Source organism: Argentina silus (genome assembly GCF_951799395.1).
Source record: "Argentina silus genome assembly, chromosome: 8".
Classification (NCBI taxonomy): Eukaryota; Metazoa; Chordata; class Actinopteri; order Argentiniformes; family Argentinidae; genus Argentina; species Argentina silus.
This window is the reverse complement of record NC_139662.1, coordinates 14,212,581-14,230,559: the sequence shown is the minus strand read 5'-3', so window position 1 is coordinate 14,230,559 and position 17,979 is coordinate 14,212,581. Positions and strand designations below refer to the sequence as shown.

The 17,979-nt window shown below is 43.0% G+C and overlaps 2 protein-coding genes and 1 long non-coding RNA gene across 4 annotated transcripts; 2 read left to right on the top strand and 1 right to left on the bottom strand.

Moving 5' to 3' along the window:
• Positions 1 to 2,076: 2,076 nt before the first annotated feature.
• On the bottom strand, positions 2,077 to 9,065 carry LOC310808568 (vesicle-associated membrane protein-associated protein B-like). The gene is made up of 6 exons (XM_083675540.1): positions 8,864 to 9,065; positions 5,424 to 5,576; positions 4,324 to 4,427; positions 3,952 to 4,032; positions 3,254 to 3,433; positions 2,077 to 2,909 (listed from the first exon to the last, which is right to left on the bottom strand). The coding sequence occupies exons 1-6, from the start codon at positions 8,919 to 8,921 to the stop codon at positions 2,745 to 2,747; spliced, it is 741 nt and encodes a 246-aa protein (XP_083531666.1). The 5' UTR covers positions 8,922 to 9,065; the 3' UTR covers positions 2,077 to 2,744.
• A 256-nt stretch (positions 9,066 to 9,321) lies between these two features.
• LOC310808573 lies at positions 9,322 to 11,651 on the top strand. 2 transcript variants are annotated; one of them, XR_014554365.1, is made up of 5 exons: positions 9,322 to 9,608; positions 9,734 to 9,865; positions 10,234 to 10,411; positions 10,820 to 10,907; positions 11,274 to 11,651. It is a non-coding gene; the product is annotated as an uncharacterized lncRNA (long non-coding RNA). The 2 variants fall into 2 exon arrangements; XR_014554366.1 differs by lacking the exon at positions 9,322 to 9,608 and having other exon boundaries at positions 9,637 to 9,865.
• A 682-nt stretch (positions 11,652 to 12,333) lies between these two features.
• LOC310808567 (eukaryotic translation initiation factor 2 subunit 2-like) lies at positions 12,334 to 17,833 on the top strand. Its single transcript, XM_083675539.1, has 9 exons — positions 12,334 to 12,441; positions 13,065 to 13,254; positions 14,310 to 14,410; positions 14,951 to 15,077; positions 15,358 to 15,458; positions 15,701 to 15,849; positions 16,088 to 16,144; positions 16,254 to 16,339; positions 16,610 to 17,833. The coding sequence occupies exons 1-9, from the start codon at positions 12,427 to 12,429 to the stop codon at positions 16,783 to 16,785; spliced, it is 1,002 nt and encodes a 333-aa protein (XP_083531665.1). The 5' UTR covers positions 12,334 to 12,426; the 3' UTR covers positions 16,786 to 17,833.
• Positions 17,834 to 17,979: the final 146 nt, after the last annotated feature.

The following is a 17,979-nucleotide window of genomic DNA, read 5'->3' as shown; positions in this document are numbered from 1 at the left end:
CATCATCAGCAAACTGGCCCTAGCTAATGGGCACAACGGTAAGGAGATGGACCTAGCCTAGGATCTGAACCAAGCATGGGATTTGAACCAACAACCTCCCAGTTGTCTGCCTCTATCTCTCCATAGTGGGCAAGCTACCACTCCACACACACCTTATAATGGGGTGGTATTTTGAGGGAAGTGAACACAGAGAGAGCTCTGAGGTTGGCCTCCTATACTCTGCAGGGGAGGCTAGTGGAGGTAGAATCGGAAGATGGGCTCATTGTAACGCATGGAACGGAATGAAGAATGGTACCGTGCTCTTGGTAATGCATGGAATGGAATCAGGGTAGTGAATGGAATGGTACCATTCCTCATTCCATGCATTACAATGAGCCCGTCCAATTTCTACCTCCACCAGCCTCCACTGATACTCGACGAAGGTGACAATGTACCTTTCATATCTTCTCTCTCCTGGAAGCCTTCTGACACTACAGTATAGTGACCTACCACTTTATACCACCAGATGGTGATGAACACATGCTAATCCCAGAATTGCAGATATTGCTCTGTTTCCAGAAGACCATGGTCTGCAATAGCATGTTGCAATAGCAGCTTTCAAATGACAATCACCTGTTTGTGAAAGGTATAAGGATTATTTTCAATATTACACTATTTTCCCCCTCAACTCATTCTGACTGAAATACAGAGAGGTTTGTTTTACAGGCACACAGGAATGTGATGAACCTTTGGCCCTGTGGAATGCAGCTAAATAAAGTGAGGTGTTGCTACAAAAATTACATACTCCTTCTAAACGTATCTAAATCAGGGGTCCACAAAAGACTTATTGTGTGGACAGGCACACACACAAATCCCTCCTAACAATAATTCTCAAGACTCACTGTGGCAATTGCAGAGCTAACAAAGGCCTGATTTAACCAAAGGCTGCACCTAGATTCTAAGCACAGGGCCTATTCATACAATGAACATAATAATAAGACAAATGAACAACTTTCCACAAGAAAGTTTGGGGGTTTACGCATTTTAATTCATTATGATGCTACATCATCCAGTATGGTTGCTCTTTTTTTTTTTTCTTCTTTCATCCATTTGACTACATTTGTTCGTATAATAATTTTTGCACATTTGCTATTTTTTAATTATTTTACTTGTTTATTTATGTACATACAAAACAGTATCCAATTAATTGTGGTTACATCTTGTGATGATCAGAAGCCCCAATGCAGTTGTAATGTAGTGTTCACAGCTCAATCTTCCATCCATCTAGCCTGCCTGCCTGCCGCCCACCCAGCCACATCCATGGCCCCCCTCAGGCAACATAGAGACATCTCGTTACACACAGATACCTTGGTTGGTTGGTTCCTTATTCTGATAGCAGTACAAACCAAGCCAAAAACAAAACGAAAAAAACAAAGAAAGAAAACACACCAACCGATAGCTAGTCTCAAAATGGTCCCTTTTGAGAAGACAGTAATGTTTTTTTTGCTGCTTGCTAGTTTATATAATAACACAGGAATAAATCAAACAAAACTAAAATCAATCCTGGTCATGTTCATGCTATATGCAGACTCAGAATAGACACACTAAATGTAGAAACTTGATTTGAATATAACGCATTAAAATATCATACTGTAATTACAAAACAATTGTGGCTACATGAAACTCAAAAAAGCAACCGACTGATGATGCAACGCTCTAGATTAGAACAGAGTACTCCATGACTATGGGCAGCAGCGTTGAATGAGACCAAACCAATCAGCATCTTTAGTATACTGTGTCTTCAATGGATTTTGCATATTCCTCATTATCCCCTGACAGACTGCTTTCCATAGAACAGAATAGAGAGTAGAGATAGAGAGTAGAGTAGAATAGAATCTGCCGATACAGGACATGGATCATTCACAGGCTCTTTTTTTCTATTTTAAGTCCCCCCCCTCCACCCCCCGCAACATTTTCAGCTTCTTTTTTTTTTTACCAGAGGAATCAGTTGGATGACAGGATTTACATATTACCTCCCCTTTTCATGCTAAAATTGATCAGCACACACACACACACACTTTACTGGCTTGCCTTAAAAAGAAAAGCAGTAGTTACTTAAAACACCATTCACATCATCATAGGGGGCTTCGTTCCAATATCCACACTCGCTAGCACACAATCTAGAATGCATGGCCAATGCTTCATACTACGAAGTATGCTAGGGTGGTTGAGGGAACGCAGCCCATGTCATGTTCACTCATTCACATTAGTACTGATGGAGGAAGAGCCTTTCCTTGGCCTAACTGGAACACATTGTAATCTTAAATCATTGATACCTACTTACAGAAACGTACATAGTCGCCCCCACTTCCCCACACATTGATTGGTATCTGTGCAAGTTTGGGACGGTGGAAGGAAGAAGGGAAGGACGGAGGAGAATACAGAGATTAAAAAGCAAGAGAAACAAACCTGTGACTTGTTCTTCTCACATTACATTATTCACTTACTTGATTACCTTCTTCGTTTTGTTTTCTCTTTTATATGTTAAACAATTTCCACTACTCAAATAAAACCATGTGATATTGCCTTTATGCACAAAAGAAAAAAGAGAAAATCAAAAAAAAAAAAAAAAAAAAAAAATCAAAAACAAAACCAAAGTTAAAGTACACATCCCGCTGTTGTTGTTGTTGCCGTTGATGTTGTTGTTGTTGTTGGGCCCTCTTCTAGCATGCTGTCTGTCGCTGGCGGTCCGTCTGTCCGCCTCTCTACAGGACCAGTTTGCCGATGATGACTCCGATGACGAAGAAGAGGACACAGAGCGCCAGGGCGCGGGTGCTGAGCCCCTCCTCCCTCATCGCCATGGAGGAGGAAGAGGAGGAATGTGGGGCCGCTGCCGACGTCACCTTCCTCTTCCGCAGACCGTCGTCCTCCTAGGAGGCGAGAGGGGGAGGAGTCACAGGAAACAAACCAATCAGACAGAACCATTCGATCCACAGCAACACGCACTGTTTGGGGCAGAGTGTTAACAGTCGCCTGGTTCAAGGACTGTGTGTACCTTAGTGTCACCATTTCCTATGACGGCTACACCAAACATGTATCGCCGTAGGAGTCGACCACAGCACAGACAGACTTGGAGTCGGGCTACCACCAACACTGGCCACAGCAGCCAAATAGCTCACAATCGTTACTATGCAGCATGCAATGGAGAGTCATTCAACCATGTCAAACCAAAAAAAAAAAAGTAAAAACTGGGGCCTTTGTGTGAGGCTCTCACCCTGATCTGTTTGTTTTCTTCCCGTAGCCTCTGGACCTCCATCTGCAGGCGTTTGCACTCCTCCATGATCTTCCTGACCTCTCCGTCGTCCAGGGAGGAGCTGGCCGACTTGGGCAGAGAGGGGGAGAGCTGGGACTTTATGGGGGTAGAGGAGACAACTTTGTTGCTCTCACTGTCATGCTGAGGAGAGAGACGACAGACACATGCCGATGCACACACAACGAATGAGGATGAGAAATTAAAAAAAACAATGATAACAAAATGATAAAACATCAGCAATGGCTGATTCACAGCTGATTGACGAATTTCAAAATCAACCCCATAGCCTTTAACCCGAGTAAAATACCTCATTCGCTGGGTGGAAATGATAGAATTCATTCTACATGTAAGTTGCTTCCACCTGGTTAGGGAGTGGAGGCTAGGGAGTCGATTTGGTATTCGGAAAAGAACATATTGGAGATGAGGGAACCATTGATTTACGAGTGCTTAGGCCACCTTATAGTATGCATGAAGGTGTGCGTGCTATACAAATTGTCTAAGAGTGTCAAATGAGAAGGTGACAGTGTCAGGAGTGTGACGGTGAGACAGATGCATGCAGGTGTGTGTGTGTGTGTGTGTGTGTGTGTGTGTGTGTGTGTGTGAGATCCTTCACGCTGGTATAGTGTGACAGTTTCTTGATTACCTTCTTATATACTTACAGTTTTGTCATTTTCTAGCGGCATCTCAAATGCACATCTCAACTTGGAATCCATCAGGTCTTCTGGCTTCGCCTCTTTCCACTGTGAGAGAGAGAGAGAGAGAGAGAGAGAAAATGAAAAATGGACTCCCCCTTTCTGTGCCACTTATGGGGATGTTATGCTCCAAAGGAAGCAGCGCAAGTCAGAGAGACTAGGGACTTATAGACAGGCTAGAGACATACCCAGTGGAGGCTGATGGAGGTAGAACGGGCTCACTGAACACACGTTTTTGATTCCGTTCTATGCATTGCAATGAGCCCGCCCTCCAATTTCTACCTCTGCCAGCCTCCCCTGATGTAGACTGACACGTACTGTATGTATAAAGACACTCACCACCCCCTCCATGTCAGTCATGTCGTAGGGGGCCAGCATGGACTGCACCATGAACTTGTGTTTACTCTTCTCATTGGGATCATAGTCAAACGGCTGGAGCATTACTGGAAGGACAAGACAGACAGACAGACTATTATTATTATGGTATTGAGCGACAACCTCCTGATGACAACACATGTACCTTCCCTGAAAAAGGCAGAGGAGGCTGGTGGGGGTCGAAATCGGAGGGTGGGGCTCATTGTAATGCATGGAATGCAATAAGTAATGGAAAAACACAAAAATTACCATTCCATTCCATGCATTACAATGAGCCCCGTCCTCCGATTTCTACCTCCACCAGCCTCCACTGGACAAAGGTCTGTTGACCTAAACATTGGTTGTTTGATCCAGTAGGCTCAACCATGGCAGCGTTTTGTCAAGAACACCAATGTGCTTGAGTCTCTCCTTTCATTCCAAGTGACTAGGCCAACATGTATGTCTTCCCTTGACAACAAGCTCAATCTAAAGTCACATCGTCTTTCTATTTTGTATGTATCCCTTATTTTACCAGGTAAGTTGACTGAGAAAATGTTCTCTTTTGCAGCATCAACCTGGGGAAGAGTTGCAGGGGAAAGTAGAGGGGATGAATGAGCCAATTGAAAGCAGGGGATGATTAGGTGGCCATGATAGTATGAGGGCCAGATTGGATTAACCCTAACCCTACTTAGCCAGGACACCGGCATTAACTAACTTAACTCTGGAGTTGGGACCTTGGTTTAACGTCTCATCCGAAGGACGGCATCCTCTGCAAGGCAGTGCCCCAGTCACTGCCCTGGGGCATTGGGGTCCCTTATAGTGCATTCAGAAAGTATTCAGTATTATATAAATTAGCAAACATTTCTAAAAACCTGTTTTGGCTTTGTCATTATGGGGTATTGGGTGTAGATTGATGAGGAAAAAAATAAATTGAATCCAATTTAGAACAAGGCTTTAACTTGACAAAATGTTTTGGTACCCCCATCCAAGGATTTATCAAGGCATACCCTACTTAGCTTCCCAGACAAGCCAGCAGAGGGATGCAGGGTGGTATGGCTGCTGGCTGTACTTGAAATGATACTGACCCGATACGTTGATGGAGGTCCCTGCGTCGATGACACCACTGTTGGGTCGCACGCAGTATCGGCGAGGCGCGGTCGTCTTGACTTTGAAACACACATTTCTATCTGTGGGGTTGCTGAGCTTTAGGGTCGCTGTGACGACATCTGTAAATGGACCTAGTGAGGATGGAGAGATAGACGAGAGAGAGAGAGATAGAAAGAAAGCAGTTTTACTGATCTGCCTCATATCCAGAAGGGGTGCATCTCAATAGTCTGAAGTGATCTCCTCCTCTCTTGTCTCCTTCCCTTCACCTGCACCAGGGGAGGCTGGTGGGGGTAGAAATTGGAGGACGGGCTTATTGTAATGCACGTGTTTGATACCATTCCTCATTCCATTCCATGCATTACAATGATGCTGTCCTCCGATTTCTACCTCCACCAGCCTCCCCTGACTTGCACTGATGTAGGAATCTACTGATCTGGTATTCCATAGAACTTTTTATCTCCTTTTGTTGAGAAACCAGGCCTGGGCTAAAGCTAGAAAAACTGACTCAGTAGTTGATTGGCTGATTATCAGACAACTGAGAAATAGATCCTCATCAATTAAGAAAGCGAAATCAAGCTACTTCCTAAGTGCTATCTAGGATTCTACAATATTTTGGAAAACAATTAACACCCTGAAGCATGGAAATTCCTCTTCATCCCTACCGAAAGACGTTGTCATGCTCAAATTGAGATAAATAATGCCTTTAAACCAGCATTTTATCTCGGCAGGCATTTTATTTATTTGAGAGAAATTGTAGTTTGGCTGACCCTGGTCAGACGGTCGACTGTGCTCCCATCTCCCAGCCCCCAGTTGGCTCGATGGGAGATCAGTTCATTATTTTGAATGTTTGTTTTCATTTCAACAATTTTCTACTTGTGATGTACTAGATGACCTGCTTAAAATGTACGTAAAAAATCCATTGGGGCTGATTTGCTTGATCCAGGCCAATTGCAGCTTTCGGCCCCCCTGATTGCAGAGTCATTGACACATATTTCTAATCTGACTTTTCAGGTGCTATCCCCAAGGTTTGGAAGGCAGCCCATGTGCTCCCTTTCCATAAAGGTGGTGACCTCTCTGACCTAGATAACTACCGCCCAATATCCAAGCTATCTTGCCTTTCAAAAGTAATAGTGTCCCTGGTCAACTCCCAGCTAAGAACCTTTTTATCTTCCCATTCTATTCTAAATGTGCACCAATCTGGCTTTAGACCTGATCATAGCACAGTCTCAGCTGCTACGCTTGTCTTAGATGATGTGTTAAATTGCCTAGATCAGAAAAAATATTGTGCTGCCTTATTTATAGATCTCTCCAAGGCATTCGATATGGTCGACCATTACTTACTCATTCAGAGGTTGTCTGAAATAGGCCTGGATCAGGCTCCATGTAGATGGTTTGAAAATAACAGACAGAATGCAGTGTCTCTTAACTTAATACACACACAGAATGCAGTGTGTCATAACTGAATACACACACAGAATGCATTGTGTCTTTAACTGTGTTAAACCAGGTTTTCTGGACATAACAAAGGGTGTTCCACAAGGATCAATTATTGTTCCGGTTCTTTTTGCATCAACAACATTGGATTATCTGTAAATAATTGTAACCTGCATCTATATGCCGATGACACTGTTGTATATGCTATTGTCCCCATGATTGACCAGGCTGTTTCTGAGCTGCAGTCTGCATTCGCTGTCCTGCAGAGAGCATTTGTTGGGGTTGGTGCTTAATGCTGGAAAAACAAAATATATGTTATATACCAAATCACAGAAAAATGTATCTGATGTATACATATGTCCTTTAGGTGGTGCCCCCATTGAGTGTGTCCCCGCTTATAAATACCTGGGCATTTGGTTTGACAAAGACTTGATGTTCAGAAAATATACGGAGGAGCTTTAAGGTGGGCTTCTTTTATAGGAATAGATCTTGCCTTTCACAGCGGATTGTGCAGACAGCGACAACCTTCATGCCAGTGCTCGATTATGGTGATGTCATCTACCGAAGTGCAGCAGCCACTACTCTTTATCCTTTGGATGCCATCTACCATAGCACCCTTCACTTTATCACAGTTGATAGTTTTAATGCTCATCATTGCATACTTTATCAAAAAGTTGGCTGGACCTTGTTAAAGTCTTGTAGATCTCTTCATTACTCCCTTTTTGTGTATAAATCCTTACTGCATAAACTCCCACTTACCTAACCTCATTATTGAAATTCAAGAACATCAATTCGTTCTCAATAAACTCTTGAGGTTCCTCGGGTCTCCAACAAATTGGGTAAATCCGCTTATAGTTGTGGTGCACCTCACTGCTGGAACAATGCTCTGGTGCCACTAGGGCAGTTTAAAGTTTTGATTGAGGACCTCTTTGTTGAAAAATGTGTTTGTTTTTCTTGTATCTTGTGTTTTATTATGTTGTAATGTGTGTGTATTATGTATTATTGTAAACTGTGTGTATGCAGGGCTCCCTTGTAAAAGAGACCTTGGTCTCAATGGGACTCACTGCTAAAATAAAGGTGAAATAAAAACAGGATGAGTGAAAGCAACATGATGAACATTTGCTCACTCTCACCTATCCATGTTTCTCAGATCAGTGCAGATGAAGAGAAGGAGACTGAGCAGGAGGAGAGGATGCCCCATTTAGGCTACTGAGATGCAGTGTCTCAGAACATTTACTATATAGACCACTAACTAAGCCTATTGGCTACTTTGTATTATTATACATAATGATGAATCTTACCCATAGAAATGCAATTTTATTGTATTTCTATGGACTTACTGTTTAATAATTCCACAACAAGTGGTAAACACAAGTCGTAACCCTATATGACCTTTGCCAGGGTTCCCCAATATTCCAACAAGATCATCATGCACAGAACTGTCAAAGATTTCACTTGATTTCTGCATACACTCCTACGGCAGTCATATCATCGTGAGGTGGGCGTTAAAGCCCCCGTCTCGCCCTGACTTCACAGAAAGTACTAGAATATTGCATTACATTGCTGTAATGTCTTCCAAGATAGTTGACAGAATCCGATTTGCGTTTCTTTTGAAACGAAATCAAGTGAGATCTTGATAACGATGATGGTGACACGATAACTGTAACTGATAGGTAGGGATGATTGAGGAAATGACCCGGGCGGGCCTGCCTCTCATTAGGGCTAACGCTGACTAGCCTCAAAAGAAAATGACAGCTAGCTGTTAGCCTGCTAGCATTGGCAGAAGACGTCGGTGCGCAATGTCGCTTGACTTATAAGCAGTCTAGAAACCGGAGAAGAAATACAATATACACAACATACGCAACTCTATCATTTGGAACTGTCGTGTCAACAACAATTGTATTGTTATGACAATTAATTAGAAACGCTATGGTCAAATACTACTATCACACCGAACTGTCAGGCCCTGCCCTCTCCTCCTTACCTCTAAATTTCAGTTCGTGTGGTGGCTCTAACTGTAGGACTTGCTCTTGTCTGGCCATGTCCCAAGTTCGAAAGCCTTTCAGGTGCAACGATGTGGACGATGTGCCGCGGCTGTGTTGTTAGTACGGGTACTGTATAAGCTACCTGAATACAACACGTCCTCGAATAGGAAGGAGAGGATCACAAATGCACCAACACTTGGACTGCCAATAACAGCTGAAGCTAAGCTAGGCTAGATGAAGGAAGGAAGGACTCTGTGTGATGTCACTCGAGGGGCAGGTCCAGTGTGGAATGTCAGATGTCACACAGCTTGCTTCTTTTGTTGTGAGGGTGTGTACAGGTTGTGTATTGAAACTCGGAACAAACAACACTTTCCCCTAACCTCTTATCTGAGCTGGCTGTTTGAGAATTTAGAAGTTGTTTACGTTGCGAGGTTTTGGTTTCAAGAGAGTTAATTTTCATTGTGAAGTGGCATAGATAGAGGGTGCTGTTGAGGCATGAAATGATGTCAATTATTGTAAAGGCTCTCAATGGTCCAGTTTATGGAATTGATTACGCTCTGGGGTTATTTGCTAAAACAACATAGGGTGGTTATTCCGTATGTTCTGTCAGTAATTAAGTTGTCTGACTGTATTTTTGACAGGGTTTACTGTGATTCACTCTACAGACTTTGTGTGCTGCTGCGTTGTCTGTCCAGTAGATGGCAGTAGGGAATAATGGAACAACGCCCACTCCAGGGAATAATAGTACGTCATACGGCCTTATCCAGGAAGTAAATGAAATAATAATCAGGCCGGCTCATGGCGAAGAGTGACAGCCTGTAGCTAGCTTTCAAAGATTTAAAAGGACTTAATTTCAAATTGTATCTTAGAATGTCGTCCGGAAAGCTGTTCGGGAAAGGAAAGAAAGAACCGCCGAGTGAACAAGCAGCGATCCAGAATCTCCGAGCGACGGAGGAGATTGACCATACTGCAAAGAGAAAACGCCATTTAGAACAAACGAGGTGAGTTTGGCCATTTAACTTCATACCCGCCGTACATGTGTATTTCGGGGAACTTCATGTGGCTACAATCATATACTCGATCGATTGACATTGATTATCCATGATATTAGAGAGGGGGCGATCAGTTTGGTTTGTAGTTTTGGATCTCATATTCATAAGAGATCCAATGTGTATTGGTATGACAGAGATCAACACCTTATGGTGAATGATTAGTGTTTTGCTGCTGAGAGCAGTGAGAAGGGCCCCATTATAGTTGTGTTCTTTACCGAATGTTCATCATATGACTGTTTCAATCATAAACTCTGCCTCCCCTTCTCTTCTTCCTCCTCCTCTCCTCCCTTCTTCCCCCTTTCATTCTCCACCCACAGCGGCCCTGCAAGCTTTGAAAAAGAAGAAGCGTATAGAGAAGCAGCTTGCCCAGATTGATGGCTCCCTGTCCACCATCGAGGTCGAGTGAGATGCCCTGGAGAACAGCAACACCAACACTGAAGTGCTCAAGATCATGGGCTTTGCTGCCAAGGCCTTGAAGTCTGCCCATTTAAATGTGTAAGTGCTCTCTGCTCTCTGGAGGAATGTTATTTAATCAAGACGATGACACAAACAAATGTGTCATGATCACCGTCTTGATTAAATAACTTTGTCCTGCTCTTGTGACTACTTTGAATGTGAGTAAAACCTATATTTTCATGTTATTGTAGGCAAACCTGGGTTGAAATAGGCCTAGTATTTATTTTATTTTTCCTTTTTTTCCCCTCGGTGTGCTAGATATTGCTTACCCAGACTATATTTGGGACTCATTGCACCAGTCAAGCTAGATCAAGCGCACCTCAAGCAGGTTATTTTAAAAGAAATGCTCTAGCTTGCCCCAGGTCTGGGGGCTGTCATTAAAGAAAACCCTAATGTGTGTGTGGGGGAAAAGTTACTAGTTATCACTATTATATCTGTGTGTTTCAGGGACGTCAACGACAGATGACTTGATGGACGACATCACTGAGCAGGCTGATGCCACCTTGAAATCTGACGGCTTAGAAGAGATGATGAGGTGGGTTGTTCCTGCCTTATCACTGAACTAAAATATCTGTCATTTATCTGTCACTGGACTTGCCATGGTTCTTCATTTGGCAGTGCCACGTTCATTGTTTTCAGTTTGATTGCTTGCCTCAATAGTGTCTGATGTTATCTGCAAAGGGCAGCTGTGGGTCTAGGTGTTTGTTCCACAGTTACAAACCTGATTATTCAATTAATCAACTAATCAAAGACCTGGTTTAAGACTATATTAACTGTTAACTGTTATCTGTTTTGGTTGGAACAAACACCTGGACCCAGCACAACCTTTTGCAGATAAGATGAAACACCACTGTAACTGGTGTCACAGAGAGCTGATGTTCTGTTTGTCCTCCTATCTCAGGATGAGCTCCAGGCACAGGTGTGCGAGCTGGAACAAGAGGAGCTGGACAAGGTCCTGCTGGAGATAACTTTCACCATGTTAACGGCTTAAAATGAATGATGATGGTTTGTAATGATTTAGATTAGAAGATCCAGTCTCAACATTTTGGTTTTGGTTTTGAGGATTACTTTTAGTTTTCACAACACGATGGACATTCTTTTACATAGAAAAGAAATATGTAATACAGGCATGTTTTGCACTTCTATGTTTTGTTTATCCAGAATATTATTTGGAGAAATCATTAAAGATTTTGAATCTTTTGCTGTGGTGGAGGTTGTTTTTCTTGTTTGAGGCTCCATGTAAAAAAGAATGAAAATAAAACATTATCTGTGGATTTCAAACCTCATTAAAGAAGGAAAGTGGTATTTTATTACCTTGAAGACCATTTCAACGGTGTGTCTCTGAAATGTCATTTTAAGTACAACATTAATTCATGATCATGCATGAAAATGTACTTGTAAGTCGCTTTGGATAAAGGTGTCTGCTAAATGCCATAAATAAAAAAAATTAGAAAATCATGCAGGAAATAACAGCCATTGTAGACAGTGACCCTGTAACGTCTTGCAGAGGCAGTTGTTGATTAGGTCATTGATAACTGCAGCAAGATCCAAGGAGGACCTTAGGTAATAGAATAGCCTTAAGACAGTAGCCTACACTACAGCATTAGCCATACCAAAGACTGTAATGTAATATCCTTCTCTGGCCACACACAGAGACGAGCACATTTCATTCAGGGCCTACATGACATAAGAAATAGACACAGAAGAAGCATAGAGTCCCATTTCAGGTGACAAATTAAGTTCAATTAATATAATATGGGCTGAACCCTCCTCGCATGTCACTCTCCTCATTATCCACCTTTGTCACTAATTATGTTTCATGGGTGTGTCAATATTGCGTAATGTGTATAACAGTTTGGAGCATTTTAGAAGCGCGTTGAAGCTATTGTGCTTTTGAATGCGCCCCTAAAAACAGCAAAGTCGCACACTTTACATAGGGAGCTGGTCCACGCTTGCGCATTGTCAATTTATCGCTGATGCAAGACATTTCAGCATAGCGAGACTGATCGATAGATATACAACTTTCTACATCGGATATTTTTCTATCCACAAACATGTCAGGAGACGAGGTAAGTTATTTCATATAATTCTCGTGTATGTACACTTGACATGTCAGAGTTGTTCGGGGAAAGGGAGGTAAGTAGGAGCGATCGTTGTGGAGTGACTTTGGGCCTCGCAGTCGATACGGTTTCACTGTCAGCTCCCTGCCTCTGGCATTGCTCGCTGGCTTGCTCACGATTGCGAACTCGGCAATATAGGGGAATAATCTAATCACGGAAACAAACAACAGTATTAAACACACTTGTAATTTAACTTACAATTAGGACATGTTGATATATAGCATGTGATTCATCAATATGTCAAGTGTAGTGGCAAACTGTCAGCTGTCACAACTGCTTTTCTCATTGTCTAGCTCATGCATTGTCATCTGTCATCTATTCTAGTGACAGGTATTTCTTTGTTGAATTGTGAAACACGTCCTAGCTAAAATGCGTTTGTGGAAACATTGTTTTTGTTGGGTCTAATCTCAGCTGCGTCTTGTTTACCAAGAACAGACATTCTGTAACTGTCTGCGAAATGGAGCCGATGTCCTTATCATCATCATCATCAATCATCAAAATCAAGCAGTCTACTACTGCCGATGCTTTTCTAACCACGTCTTAACCATACCTGTCTTCCTATATCCCATCAGATGATCTTTGACCCCAACATGACCAAGAAGAAGAAGAAGAAGAAGAAGCCTTTCATGTTGGAGGAGGAAGGAGGAGGAGGAGGAGATGGAGCGGGGGATGACACACAGCAGGTGGAGGCCAAGGAGGTGGAGCCTGAAGGAGGAGAGGACAGAGATGTGGACTTTGAGGAGGATGAGGGGAGGAGGAAGGGTAAGAGGACACATGGCAAGGACCATGGTTGGAACTCAATAGTCCACAATGGATTCCTCTCCTTTCCTTCATCTGCACAGATCTGATACAGTAGAGGCTGGTGGAGGTAGAAATCGGAGGACGGGTTCATTGTAATGCATGGAACAGAATGAGTAATGGTATCAAATATGTGTGTTTGATGCCTCATTACAATGAAATCGTCCTCCAATTTCAATTTCAGTTTCTGATCTGATAGTACGAGGCTGGTGAAAAGAGATGTGGGCTTCCACAGGTGCTAACTTTTTAGATCACAGCAGATAAAGTGGAGGAAATAAGGGGAGGAAGCCACTGTAGTCGGTTGAGATGCAACCAGTTCACCCCTGAACCCCAAACCAGCCCCTAGCCCAAAGCCCTTACCCCCTAGCCCAAAGCCCTTACCCCCCTAGGTGCTTGTGTGGATCTGAGAAGAGTACAGTAAGTACCATGGTAGTAGTAGCTCTATCTTGCCCTCTGACAGGACCGGTGTAAGTTTGACCATATTGCTTGCTTACACCTACCCAATCCTCTCAGATCTACAGAAGTGCCTAGAAGCACAGGTGGTTGGGAATTTAGGGCAAAATACTGCTTTCTAGTTCTTTGAGATTGTTCAGTTGAAATTATTGTAATTGCAGTCTGATGCAATTGCATGGACATTTCAGTTGTGGTTATTGTGTTTGCTTTGTGAAATTTGTCCCACCCACTTTCCACATAAAAACCCTTCACCTGAATGATTGTAAAGAGCAATCTGATTTAATCTCAATATGTCAATAAGGTCAGTCCCACCCTGTAAGACCTATAAGTTGTGCTATGGTGTGTCATACCAGGAGAGGCTGGTGGAGGTAGAAATTGGAGGGTGGGCTCATTGCATGCAATGGAATGAGAAATGGTATCAAACACACGTTTGATACCATTCCTCATTACAATGAGCCCGTCCTACGATTTAGACCTTCACCAGCCTCCACTGTGTCATACAGCCAAATGAGTCTTTGAAACATTAGTCTTTTGTCATTAATCCAAGATGTCCTTTGATTCTCTAGAGCCATCAGACGATCTCGACGACCTAAACTTCTTCAACACCAAGAAAAAGAAGAAGAAGCCGAAGAAAGTGTTTGATAACGATGTTGAGGAAGGGATGAAGGTCAGCTATTGTCCAGAGTCGAATCATACATTCAGAGATGTTTCCATGACACACATTAAACCTCCTGGACACAGATGATCCTAGTTCTAGAATAAATCACACTTTCATTACACTGTAAGATCTGATTGTCACTCTCTTGTCAATTCATGCTGGACTTTGACTGTGCCTTTGCACCAGTGGAGGCTAGTGGAGGGAGAAATCTGACGATGGGCTCATTGTAATGCATGTGGAATGGAATGAGGAATGGTATCAAACACGTGTGTTTCTTCCCCCACCAGCCCCCACTGTGTTCAGTAGAGGGTCAACATTAGAAAGCATTCTGAGGCTGAATGACACAGAGGAGGAACTGCTCCCTGAGCTTGGAGGAAGTACAGTACACTTCATGTGTACATTACTGAGAAGGATAATGTGTTTGCAATAACCTCCGTAGATGACAAAGGGTAATACATAGATGAAATATAACACGGATAGGTTTTGGTATTTGGTGTTTCCCTCCAACCCCACCCATCTAAACTTTATCTCTCTCTCTTAAAAAAACAGGAGCTGAAGATTGAAGGAGAGCAGACGGAGGTAGTGGAAGATGAAGAACTGGATATGTTGCTGCAAGGAAAGAAGAAGAAGCCTAAGAAGGACTTTGAGGAAGGAGAGATCATGGAGAAGGATGATGGTAGGGACGGATCGGATTACCTTTGACCTTATTCAGTGATGTTGGTTACACTGAATAAGGTCACAGTGGTAGTATTTGAATGCTGCCGATGATGATGATTTTGGGAATGTATAGACCAGTGTAATGCATGGAACGGAATGAGGAATGGTATCAAACACGTGGCAAGACATCAGCATTCCGGAACCTGCCAGGGACTTACCTTACAATGGCTGACTACTGGTCATCGTAGGGCACAATGGCATCATTCATGACAAGATGGCGGTTGGTGTTGTGTTTTCAGCTTTGGAGGACGAGGAGGGGAAGAACAACGATGGTATCTCCTTCAGCTCCTCGTCTGGCCCGGCTTGGGCAGGAACTGAGAGAGACTACTCGTATGATGAGGTAGGTCGTGGACGGGAGCAGAGAGAGACTACACATACAACGAGGTAGGCTGGTAACCTGTTGTTTCCCATTTCTCTCATTAGATATAGCAGTGTTTTAACATGAAAAAAATGTGTTGCCTTGAATGAAATCAATCTCATGGAAGTAAAAACATTTAAGGCAATACAGGATGATTTCTAATCTGTAGGTGTTGTGAAAAAAACTACCCTTGGTGTTCATATGTGCTGCGGTCTTCCTCTCAGCTGCTGAACCGAGTCTTCAACATCATGAGGGAGAAGAACCCTGACATGGTGGCCGGCGAGAAGAGGAAGTTCGTCATGAAGCCTCCCCAGGTGGTCCGAGTCGGCACCAAGAAGACCTCATTCGTCAACTTCACTGACATCTGCAAACTGTGAGTCTCCTTCCTCAGACAGATATGCACACCACATCCTATTATTTTATGGACCAATGTTATGGACAGATGAAACCTAGACTAGTAGTGAAAGTGAGATTTAGTTCAGGATTTAAGGCTTAATCTGTGTCTGGGATACTAGCCTTTTATATTAAGTCTCTCTGGAGAGCTACACTATAAGAAGATTAAAACAAACCGAACTGTGCTTTTACTAACCCTAATTTTCTGTTTTTTATAGGTTGCATCGTCAGCCGAAACATCTTCTGGCATTCTTATTGGCTGAGCTGGGGACAAGGTAAATATGGCAAACATTATGGCAGATGATATCCCTAAATTACGCTTTCAATATAAAGTGAGACCTGTTCTCCATGAATATAGATTATGTACATCTCTCCCCTTTGCAGTGGCTCCATAGACGGAAATAACCAGCTGGTGATCAAAGGAAGATTCCAACAGAAACAGATTGAAAATGTCTTGAGAAGATATATCAGTAAGTGGGAATGGCACAGTTCTGTGTTGCTGCCAGTGTGTGTGTCAGGGGAGGCTGGTGGAGGTAGAAATCGGAGGACGTGAGGACGTGTTTGATACCCTTCCTCAGTACATTATATGCATTACAATGAGCCCGTCCTCTGATTTCTGCCTCCCCTGGTATATACAGTACACAGTATGAGCCTCACTTTGGCCTAATGTGGTTCTGTCCCACAGAGGACAACGGCAAATAAAGCCATCTTCTTCTGTGTGTCTTTCTCCACTCTTCCAGAGGAGTACGTGACGTGTCACACCTGCCGTTCCCCTGACACCATCCTGCAGAAGGACACGCGTCTCTACTTCCTGCAGTGTGAGACCTGCCACTCCCGCTGCTCCGTCGCCAGCATCAAGACCGGCTTCCAGGCCGTCACGGGCAAGAGGGCACAGCTTCGCGCCAAAGCCAACTAAGGCCCTACCCTGGCTACACCATCTCTCTTTCTTTCTCTCTCTCTGGTCCTCCCACCCCCATCCCTAGGCTTGGCTGGGCTGGATCTTATGATGGAGCTGGATGCTTGATAACTGGACTTTTGTTTGGACTGTGAGAGGGGTTGTTGTTATTGTTGATGATGATATGATGCGTTCGACGGGCCTTACGAGGCGGAAGGAGAAGCTGTGCATGGAATACGTTGATCTTGCAGACAAACCTAAACCCCGATCTTGAGTTGGGGGGGGAGGGTTTCGCAGTTGCTGTGATCGATTATTTTTTTGCTTCTGTGTTCTCGATCTCTATTTAAAAGTCAACCTTAACTTGACTTAAACCTTCCTCCCTCACTGTTTTCCATTGTATTTACTAGCCCACATATTGTATTATCAGCATTACATCACTGTTATGACTCAGCGATTGATATTGAATTGAAAATCCCTGTCTTAAGCACAGTGTTGGGTAAACCATCAGTGGATATCAGTGGAGGCTGGTGGAGAACGGGCTCATTGGACACATGTGTTTGATACCATTCTTCATTCCATTCCATGAATTCCAATGAGTCTATCCTCTGATTTCACCAGCCGATATAGATCTAGGGAGCTTGGTTGCAGTATCAGCCAGGGGGCCTGGTTTTCCAGCTTGTGTAGCCCCCTCCTTACTGATTTGATGGGCTTATTGAAGTTTAATTTATTTTAATAGACAGTATGGGAGTGAAGATGTATGGGCTTGATAAGTACTACAAGACAGTCAAACTGAGACTAAGGAGAGTATATGAAAGTATATGAGAGAAATTGAGAGTTTGCTGAGTTTTTGTGAGTGTACTTTGAAGGCAGTGGTGAGTTTCTCATTGACTTTGACCCCTTCAACATTGGTCTGAGCCAGATCTGCAACTTGGATATCAAAACAAGGTAATTGACTTCAAATAGGAAACAAGAAACATACATTGTATTACAGATACTCTGACTTGTTTTTAAAAAGTTGTCTTTCCAATTGTTTTAACGGATTTTTACAAAAATAAAATATTCAACTCTGTCCAATTGCTGTCCTTTTCTATCAAACAAGAATGTTGATTGGTTGACTTGTTTATTTATTGTATTGGACAAGATCGCCTTTCAACTTGACGCAACCTGTGTTGAACATAGATTTGATAGAAAACAAAGTTTTAGCTGCAAGAAAAA

Excerpts from the sequence above, each read along its gene's own strand:
- LOC310808567 (XM_083675539.1), top strand. Across the intron at positions 15,459-15,700 it reads GAGACTACTCGTATGATGAG|CTGCTGAACCGAGTCTTCAA; the intron begins GTAGGTCGTGGA and ends TCTTCCTCTCAG. Across the intron at positions 15,850-16,087 it reads TTCACTGACATCTGCAAACT|GTTGCATCGTCAGCCGAAAC; the intron begins GTGAGTCTCCTT and ends TGTTTTTTATAG.
- LOC310808568 (XM_083675540.1), bottom strand. The coding sequence starts at position 8,921 with ATGGCCAGACAAGAGCAAGTCCTACAGTTAGAGCCACCACACGAACTG. Across the intron at positions 5,577-8,863 it reads ACACGAACTGAAATTTAGAG|GTCCATTTACAGATGTCGTC; the intron begins GTAAGGAGGAGA and ends CATCCTCACTAG. Across the intron at positions 3,434-3,951 it reads CGCTAGAAAATGACAAAACT|CATGACAGTGAGAGCAACAA; the intron begins GTAAGTATATAA and ends CTCTCTCCTCAG.